The 10641-nt window shown below is 38.9% G+C and overlaps 1 protein-coding gene across 3 annotated transcripts in view; it reads right to left on the reverse strand.

Annotated features, from left to right (window-relative positions):
* Positions 1 to 4155: 4155 nt before the first annotated feature.
* LOC114025987 (probable gluconokinase) overlaps positions 4156 to 10641 on the reverse strand; it is a 13902-nt gene continuing 7416 nt past the window's right edge. For all 3 annotated transcript variants that reach the window (XM_027839544.1, XM_027839542.1, XM_027839543.1), the window contains 2 exons: positions 8782 to 8825; positions 4156 to 4965 (listed from right to left, as the gene is read on the reverse strand). In XM_027839544.1, the coding sequence (XP_027695345.1) occupies positions 4614 to 4965; positions 8782 to 8825 (396 nt within the window). In that variant the 3' untranslated portion in view covers positions 4156 to 4613. The remainder of the gene's footprint in view (positions 4966 to 8781; positions 8826 to 10641) is intronic.

Consider the following 10641-nt stretch of genomic DNA (forward strand, 5'->3'; position numbering starts at 1 on the left):
ATGATGGCTCCTGGAAGTTCCTGTTCTCCCCCATTTTTGAGTATTCACCCCACATCTTTTCTTCACCCTTATATTTCTCTCATTTGTCCCCCTCTCTACCCTAAACTTAAGTTCCTTTCATATTTTTCCTTCTTTTCCGTTTCTCATCTACCCCAAAACTAGGTAGAAAATGTGGGCAGGGCAGGTTGGGTGCCTACCTCAAGCTATGTATGAATATCTAAAAAAGCCTAAACCAAACTGTAACTTTACAAACTGTAACTTTAGTGACTTTGAGGGATGGTTAAAAAGGAAGTCTAGAAGGGAACATGAAAGCAGTCATGAAGGGAGATTAGACTTTGGGCGAACTAGGTGCATTGGATGGAAGTTACATAGGGGCAAATTTCAGTTGGAAGTTAGGAAAAACATTTAGAGATCTTTAAATGTAAACCACCTACTAACTTGGGCCACCAGAGGGCAGAGTTTGCTCATACTTCATCCTGTCTCCTGAGAAATTCTGGTTTTCTATTCTCTTTGATGATGATGATGGTGACAGTGATTTTACTTTGTGACTTTGGGAGATAGATGTATTCTGACTCCACATCAGAAAACCCTAAATTCTAGTCTGTCATTGACACTGAATTATTTCAGCCTTTTTGCCTGTCATCTACCTACTGTACATATTTATTTGCATATTGTTTTCCCCATTAGACTAAACTCTTTGAGAGCAGGGACTTTTACTTTTCTTTGCATTACCAGTGTTTAGCACAGTGGCACATAGTAGGCACATAATAAATGATTATTAATTGAATGCCCAACTTACCTAAGCCATTGTATTTTTGTGCCTGTGTTTCTTGAGCTGAAAATGAGCTACTGCTGATGGGTTTGGGGTTGAGGGAGGGAGGAGGTACTTGACAAAGAAGTCAACAACTGTTTTTAGGGTGACTGCTAGACCCTGCCCAGATGCATGTGCAGGGGTCATGACTCACATATTCATTCTCTTGTAAAAGGACCTGGAATAGCCAAGGGGTATTAGCAAGGCTTGTCTTCTGGCTTTGTTTACCCAAAGAGAAAGGCCCCAAGTTTTTTTGTTTTTTGTTCTTTTGGTGAGGCAATGGGGTTAAGTGACTTGCCCAGGGTCACACAGCTTAGTAAATGTCAAGTGTCTGAGGCTGGATTTGAACTGGTCCTCCTGACTTCAAGGCTAGAGCTCTATTGACTGCACCACCTAGCTGTCCCAAGACCCCAAGTTTTAAGCAGTAACTCAGGACCCTGGTTTGACAACAACACAATGCATCTTTGAGGGATTAATAGGACATAGTGTGCCCCAAATCTTGAAATTGTTAAAAAAAAAAAAAAAAGCTCATCTACTTAAATCACAGAATACTGGAAGTGAAAGGGGCTTAGAGACAGTCTAGTCCAGACTCCTCGTTTTACAGATGAAAAATATTAGGTGCAATGACTTATCCAAAGACATAACCAAAGCTGGTTAGAGACAAAGTTGCGGGGCAGTTAGGTGATGTAGTGGATAGGGCACCAGTCCTGGAGCCAGGAGGATCTGAGTTCAAATTCAGCATTGGACACTTAACTAGCTGTTTGATCCTGGGCAAGTCATTAGCCCCAATTGCCTCTCTCCCTCTCCCCCTCCCACCACCCCCCCACAAAGAAATTGGAACCCAGATTCTTGATGCCTAACTCTATGTTCTTTCCTTGACTTCATGGCTGCCTCTATTTTGGGGGGGCAGGAAAGCAATAAATACTCTGCTAGGTGCTTTACAAATATCTCCTTTGATCCTCACAACAACCCTGCAAAGTAGATGCTGTTATCCCCGTTTTACAGTTGGGGAAACAGGTTAAGTAACTTGCTCAGGGTCACACAGCTATTAAGTATCTGAGGCCGTGTTTGAATTCAGGACTGCTTGACTCCAGACCTAGTGCTCTGTCCACTGTACCACCTGTCTCAGTTTGAAGTTGTCACACAATTGCTTTTAGAAAAAAGTATTTGCCTTGGTTTAATATTCACTTGTTCTTTCTCTTCCCGTTTTCCCAGAAACACAGTTACCATATCACCTTGTGGTTTAGTGAGGTGTGGGTTGTTCGTACTATTGGCTCTTCTGGGTATGACTTGCAAATGACAAATTCCTACTTATCATTTCTGGTCAGATGGTGGTGGTTGGTTGATTTGGGTGTTATTTTTCTCCCTCAAAATTAAGCATCAGCTATAACTAATTAGTAAGTAATTAATAGTTACTAAACTGTTTCAGCCCTTGAGGAATTTTATTATCTGTCTATAATTTCATTTTCCCTAGAGAGTTTTCCCCTTTCTGAGTCAAAAGAAACATTTTCCCTTGCCATTCTGATCATCGTAGTATCAATGATTTAGAGCTGGAAGAGGGACCTCAGAAACCAGCTAGTTCAATAACCTAATTTTACAAATGAGCAAAGTGAGTCCCAAAGGAGTTAAGTAATTTGTCCAAGACCAAATAGGTAAGTGGAAGAGGTGGGATTCAAATCCAGGTCCTCACATTCAAGTTTATTGCCTTTTCCCACTGTGTCCTTCTGGTTTTTTGCTTCTGTGAATCAGAAATTAGTTTTATCAAAAATGTATGGGAGACTATGATCCCTGTCCTAGTGGTACTTTTTTGCTCCCTAAACATTTAGTCTTCATTGGGCTGGGCTGTTAAGTAAGCCTCAGAAAAGTGGGATTCTAAGTCAGGTTTTCCTGATTCTAATTCTAGCACCTTATCCACTGAGTCACACTGCCTCTCTGAAGGTTGAATGAGTTGCTGAAAGTTACTATCAATCACCAGCTTCAGCCTAAACAGCTTCCTCATGATCGACAAATTCAATAGCTTTTTGTCAGTCTTCATCCTCTTTGTCCTTTCTTCTGTATTTAACACTGTTGACATCTTCCCTATGGCCTCTTTCACTGCCATTCCCCAATATACATAATTTCCCCCTCTGAGACTGTAAGCTTGAGGCAGCCATATGGCACAGTGGATAGAGCTCCAGGCCTGGAGTCAGAAAGACTCATCTTCCTGAATTCAAATCTGGCCTCAGATACTTATTACCTGTATGACCCTGGGCAAGTCACTTAATCCTGTTTGCCTCAGTTTCCTCATCTGTAAAATGAACCAGAGAAGGAAATGGCAAACCACTCCAGTATCTCTGCCAAGAAAATCTCAAATAGGGTCACAGAGAGTTGGACACAACTGAAAAATGACTTAACAGAATGTAAGCTAGGGGACAGGTTGTTTTTGCTTTTGTATTTATATCCCTAGTGCTTGACACACAGTAAACTCTAAATAAATGCTTTCTCGTTCATTTATTTATCCATTCATTCATTCTTCTTCTGGCTCCTGTGATAATCCTCTCTATCGGTTCTCCATCTTACTTGATCACTCCTTGTGTTCCCTCTTTGGTAACTGCTTCCTGTTCCCTAAAAGTGGGCATCCCCTCAGATTCTGTTCTTTGCTTTTTTCTCTCTATTCTTTTCCTCAGTGATCTATCTCATCTACTTACTGTTCCATTTCAGGTAGTGTTTTCCAATATATTTAATGAAATTTGCTTTAGGGCCAGCTAGGTGGCGCAGTGAATACAGCACTGGCCCTGAAGTCAGGAAGACCTGAGTTCAAATTCAGCCTCAGACGCTTGATACTTACTAGCTGTGTGACCCTGGGCAAGTCACTTAACCCCGATTGCCTATCCAAAAAAAAAAAAAGAAAAAAAAGAAATTTGCTTTAATCAGTGTCATCATGGATGGAATCAAAATCCCAATTAAAACTTTGATTTTAACTATCCTCAGATCCCACACAAACATTACCAGTGCATCAGAGGATAGCTCTAAAGTCACTGGAAATCACTTAAACTATGCCAAGATAGTAAATTTTTCCAAGATTATTAAAGAAAAATCAACTCCACTCTTTATACGCTTTGACCCAGCCATCTGTCTATGAGGCTTATACTCCAAGGACAGCAGGGACAATAAGAAAGATCTCATATATAGCAAAATATTCACTGCAATATTCTTTGTGGAAGTAAGACAACTTTTAATGCAGTTGCCACCCGTCAATTGGAAAATACATGAACAGACTTAAAGGAATTTAAAGGCATGTTATTGTACCATAAGAAACAATGAATAGGAGGAATTTGGAGAAACATGGGAAGATTTGTGTGAACTGATACAGAGTGAAGAGAATAGAACCAGAAAACAAAATACACAATGACTACAATAATGCCAATTAAAAACAAACACTAAACTGCTGCCAAACTCAGTAAAACCCATTTTCATTTTTGAGAAGAAAGAAGGAAAAATACCTTCCCCTTTCTGGTAGAGTGGTGGAGAGCTATGGGTATGCAATGCGACATATGTCATTAGATGTAGTCACTTTGTTGGCTGGGTTTCACCCACTTCTTTGTCATAAGGGAGGATTTGATTAGGAGGTGTCAGGGAAAGTATTTTGGGAAACAATTCTGATATTTTTTGAAAGGCATTATAAGCAACTTCCAGTACACCGTAGAACTGACATTCAGAGGAGAAAATTAAGATATTTTATAAGTAGGAATGCCTTAATGGAGATTTGACATAATGATTATTTATGTCTAATTCAGATCTGGTGGTTTGTCTGAAACGGTTCTCATTTCATTTTTATATTGTCCACAATAAAAGGAATCATTTCTGAGACACTTCTGTCCACGCTAAGTGCCACAAAGTTTTCTGGTGCCGATGGGGGTTCCAGAGTGTCAAACTGGGACTGTAGCAACTCTGGTGGCATAAAATGTCCTTTTCTTTTGGCTAAACGCCCAGAGATCAATTCAAAAGACCCGTTCAAATAGACCACAAGGAGCTTCAGCTTTGGGAACCCTTCTTTCTCTCCTGGCTCATCATTCTTCTGAGTTGCAGCACCTTCTCCTCTCATTAAGATATTTCTGTACATTTGCTTCAAAGCAGAACAGGCAAGGACCACACTTTGACCTGAGGACACATTTCTATTTAAAAAATAAAATAAAATAAAATAAGGTGTGCGGGAAGGGACATCAGGAGAAGCCAGTAGGATCTGCAATATGTGACTTTTAATTTCATTTGCTTATCACTGGATTGAAACCACATCCAAAGACATGATTTAGAATAATAATAGCGAACCTTTATATAGAATTTTAAGGGTTGCAAAGCACTGCATGTATCATTTCATTTGATCTTCACAAAAACTCTTATGAGGAAGGTGCTATCATGATCCTTATTTTACAGATTAGGGAATTAAGGCATAGATAGGTTAAGTGACTTGCCCAGGGTCACACAGCAGTATTTGAAGCAGATTTGAACTTGAGTCTTATAGAATCCAAGGCTAGTGCTCTGCCCACTATATTCAAGGAATTGATGCCCCTGCATTTTATGTACAGCCTCTTAACAAATGTCTCTGTTCATGGAGTTCATTGGGAATACAAAAACCTAATTGATTTTGCAGTGACTGCCTTCTACCAAACCATTCATGACCAGCAATGTTTATTTGATTTTAACCCCTCAGTTTCTCTCTTCCTTATCCTGTTTTATGGTAATGATGGAAAATGCAAGGAAATGGTCAGAGGTGGGCAGGAGAAAGAAGGAGAAAAGAGAGACTTAACCTCTGAATTTTTGTTGTTGGTGTTTGGACCCATTATTTAATCAGTTTGGGGAGCTTCTTCAACTAATGTAGATGATGTACCTGCTCTGTGACTTCTAGTTCTGGTGAGTTACCTAGTTACTTAACCTTTTGACTGGTATTTTTTTATTTTTTTGAAGCAATTTGGGTTATGTGATTGGAAAAGCTTTCATAAGTATTTACTATGTGCCAAACACTGATAAGTACTGGGGCTACAAACAAACAAAAGTGATACAGTTCCTGCTTTCAAGGACATTACATTCTAATTGGGGGAAATAACACATAAAACAAAGTTTAGCTGTCAGGTGGATGGAAAGGCCTGGAAAATCTACGGGTGCAACGCTAGAACTATTTGCAATGCTCAGGGACCAAAAGGCTACATCATTAGGTTAGAAGGCAGCTGCAGGGGTCAGAAGGGTTTAGAGGCATTGTGGGGGGGCGGGGGCGTCGAGATACCTTAGGATGTACTAGCAGGGCAAATGGTAAGGCTGGTGGTCTTCTGCCTCATCAGAGGAATATAGTTGCTGACTTCTAGCTCATCCCCATTTTGCAGTTGAGGAAAATGAGGCAGACAGGTTAAGAAATTTAGCAGGGCTACACAGCTCTTAAGTGTCTGAAGCCAGATTTGCACTGTCTTGCTGATTCCCAAATCCAAAGCCAGATTTGCACAGTCTTCCTGATTCCCAAGTCCAGAGCTCTGTCCACTTTACCCCCTAGCTGTTTCAGAGGCAAACTATATGCTTGGAATTTTTTTTAAGAGAGGGTAATAAGCAATGTACCCTTTGATTTTTTCAAAGTTGGAAGCAGAAAGAAGAGGCAGCATGGCACTGTGGAAGCCTCGGCATGTCATTTAACCTTTGAGACAATTCTTCAAGACCATATATGTTGAAGAGAAGGTACTAAGTTGCATTGGTAGAGGAAGTACCCCACACCACTGAAGTCACTGATGACATTTCTGCTTTTATCTAAAGACCAGCAGGCTGTTTGAAAAACCCCTGTGCAGGTACTGTTCTGTGTTGTAACTGAATAAAAGTTACAACAAAGTTGATCTAGCACGGACTTAAAGATCAGCACAATGGTTATACTGCATGGTAATTAGGTACATATAATATCCCACTCATGTTAATAAAAATAAGTACTTCCTTACATAGCCTGACCAACATTTCTACAGTCATATAGTAAAACACCCAAACAAAAACCCCCTTTATAAACAATTGGTTGTTATAAACGAGTCTTTGCTTAAATGCTTTCTTTTTTTTTCTTTTTTAATAATTAATTAATTTATTTTTAGTTTTCAACATTCACTTCCATAAGATTGTGAGTTTTAAATTTTCTCCCCCTCACTCTTCCTTCCTCCCCAAGACAACTTGCGATCTGATATAGGCTCTACTCATACATTCACATTAAGCATATTTTCACATTAGTCATGATGTAAAGAAGAATTAAAACTAATGGGAGGAACCACTAGAAAGAAGAAATAAAACAAGACAACAAAAGGAAAGGAGAGGAAATAGTATGCTTCCATCTGCATTCAGACTCTATAGTTCTTTCTCTGGATGTGGATAGCATTTTCTATCATGAGTCTTTTGGAATTGTCTTAGATCCTTGCATTGCTGAGAGGAGCTAAGTCTATCAAAGTCAGTCATTGCACAATGTGGCTGTTACTGTGTACAGTGTTCTCCTGGTTCTGTTCATTTCACTCAGCATCAGTTCATGTAAATCTTTCCAGGTTTCTCTAGTCTGCCTGCTCATCATTTTTTAAAGCACAGTAGTATTCTATTACATTCTTATACCACAACTTGTTCAGCCATTCCCCAATTGATGGGCATCCCCTCAATTTCTAATTCTTTGCCACCACAGCAAGAGCTGCTATAAATATTTTTGTACATGTGGGTCCTTTTCCCACTTGTATGATCTCTTTGGGATACAGACCTATAAGTGGTATTGCTGGGTTAAAGGGTATGCACAGTTTTATAGCCCTTTGGGCATAGTTCCAAATTACTCTCCAGAATGGTTAGATTAGTTCACAACTCCACCAACAATGCATTAGTGTTCCAATTTTCCCACATCTTTTCCAACATTTATCATTGTCCTGTTTTGTCATGTTAGTCAATCTGGTAGGTGTGATGTGGTACCTCAGAGTTGTTTTGATTTGCATTTCTCTAATCAATAGTGATTTACAGTATTTTTTCCTATGACTATATAGCTTTAATTTCTTCCTTTGAAAACTGCCTATTCGTATCCTTTGACCATTTATCAATTGGGAATTAAAGGCTTTCAATAGAGTAGATTAGCTCCCAAAGTGGTCCATGGCACTTTCTGGACAGTGCTGTTGGGAAATTTGGCTTTCTATCAGGCTAAAACCTGCCTCTTGGTAAGTTCTCCTCATTAGTTCCTAGTTCTGCTCTCTAAGGCAATGAAAAACAAATTTAATTCTTCCATATAATACTCCTTCAAGCACTTGAAGGCTTTGCTTATGTAGCCCCATATTCCATATTCCCAGATCTTTTTTCCAGGCTAAACATCTTTAGTCCCTCCTACCAATCCTCACATGGATAAGTGTCCTCTATATGCTATAATGTATCATGTCTAAACATCTGTATCAAATATGTTTTGTTTTTTATTTGAGTTGGGAACAGAAAGAAGTATTAGTGTACAAGATGCTGATTCCTACAAGCACTACATAAAACCAGGGTCATTAGTTTATAGTCATATAAGCAGTAAGGTGGCACAGTGGATAGAATGCTGGGCCTGGAGTCAGAAAGACTTGAGTTCAAATCCAGCCTCAGACATTTAGCAGGTGTGTGACCCTGAGCAAGTCACTTAAATGCTGTCTGCCTCAGTTTCCTCTTCTGGAAAATGGGATAATAATTGCACCGCTTTCTCAGGGTAGTTGTGAAAAATGGTTCTCAAAGTATGGTATAAAGACTCCCAGGGGTACCTGAGACCCTTTCTGTGAATCTAATGAGGTCAAAACTATTTTCATAATAATACAAAGATATTATTTATATGACCCTCATAAGCAAAAGTTCTTTGATGTCACCAAAAAAGTTTGAGAATGGCTGATCAATGGGATGTTTTATTACTGATTAGTTAATCTTTTAATGTGGTTTCTATACTTATGCTTTTACAGTGGGCATACATCATTGGCCAACTATTTTCTTACCTCAGTAAAATGTCATGTAAGTTGCAAAGCCATGGAATCCTATCCTGAAAGCAAATCAAACAAACAATAATGTCACTTATTACAGTTTGGTTTCATAGTGTATATTTCATAAGATGATCTCAAAGCTCATAACAAAGCCTAACTATGTTTCACAGCTCCCCTTTAATTCTGGGGACCTGGGAACATGAGTGAGTAACGAACTCACAGCTAATTAGTCATTAAGAAGCTTTACTTGAAGGACTACTGGCCCACTTATAAGTGGCCCCATTTAAAAACCATATACCTATGTTTACCTATATAGGTCAAGTACCACCTGAGATCCAACAAGTCTTGGAATAGTACACATTTTCTTCATGCAAATGTTGCACATTCCATGACCCTTTTTGGGAGGCAAATTTATAGAATGACAAAGAGTCACATAGATAATACCAAATCAGTATTTAATGGAATGTAATTGATTTGGTATTTCTCTATATCCATATGAAAGTCAGCAAGAGAGAAGCCTTTGGAGGCTATTACCCAGAAGTTCCTGGTACTGGTGGGGCAGGGAGAGAGACAAGTATCTGCAACCGGCAGAGTACAAAAACAGTGACGCTTTCATTTTTACATAATAACATATTCTAATGCCTCATACTAAGGGAACAGAGAAGCAGCAGGGGATGGCTAATAGATTATCAGAGTAGCTCGAGGAGAAGGTGGATCCCTGGACCTGAATCAGGAAGACTTGAGTTCAAATGTGATCATAGACACTGGCTATGTGACCCTGGGCAAGTCACTTAAACTGCCTGCCTCAGTTTTCTCATCTGTAAAATGGGGATAACCATAGCACCTACCTCTAGGGCTGTTGTGAAGATAAAATGAGATATTTGTAAATCACCTTGCAAACATAAAAGGGCTATATCAATGCTAGCTATTGTTATTAGAGGGCTGACCTTAGAATAAGGAAGACCTAGGTTTGAGCCCTACTTCTAATACTTTTAAAAATTAATAAGCATTATTTTATTTTCCTTCTATCTCCCTTTATTGAAAAAACAAAAGCAAAACCCTTATGTATATATAGTTAAGCAAAATGAATTTGCACATTGGCCATGTCAAAAAAATATATGTCTCATTTTGCACCCTGAGTCTACTACCTCTTTGTGGTTTTTTTGTTTTTTGGGTTTTTTTTCCTAGGCAGTAGGGTTAAGTGACTTGCTCAGGGCATACAGCTAGTAAGTGTCAAGTGTCTGAAACCTGATTTGAACTCAGGTCCTCCTAACTGCAGGGCCAGTGCTCTATCCACTGCACCACCTAGATGCAAGGTGAGTAGCATGCCTTATCATTGGTCCTTTGGATTCATGGCTGGTCATTGCATTGATAAGAGTTCTTAGTCCTTTCAAAGTTGTTTGTCTTAACAATGCTATTGTTATTGTATAAATTGTCCTCCTGGTTCTGCACCCTTTAATCTGCATCGGTTCATACAAGTCTTCCTAGGTTTCTCTGAAACCATACCTTTCATCATTTCTGATATCACAATGCTATTTCATTACATTCATATAAGATAATTTATTCATCCATTCTCCAATTGACAAACATTACACACACACACCCCTTTTCAAACCAGGATTTGAGTGTAGGTACCTGGCTTCAAATGTCAATAACTCTTATTTCATGAAAGTTGCTAAATTTTAGACAAGTGTGCCGCAGTGGTAATTTCTATCTTTCAAAAAATTTCTTAATCCTATTTTATTATTTTGCTACATGAACTACATCGAGGCTTTTTCCTCTCCATTAAAAAAAATTCTGTAAAATATGTATATATAGATAGATATACAGTAGAACAGAAAGAGAGGATTATACATGAAATTGTGGGTCTCTTAT

This window comes from Vombatus ursinus, unplaced genomic scaffold (genome assembly GCF_900497805.2).
Source record: "Vombatus ursinus unplaced genomic scaffold, bare-nosed wombat genome assembly UNPS02014832.1, whole genome shotgun sequence".
NCBI classification, from domain to species: Eukaryota; Metazoa; Chordata; class Mammalia; order Diprotodontia; family Vombatidae; genus Vombatus; species Vombatus ursinus.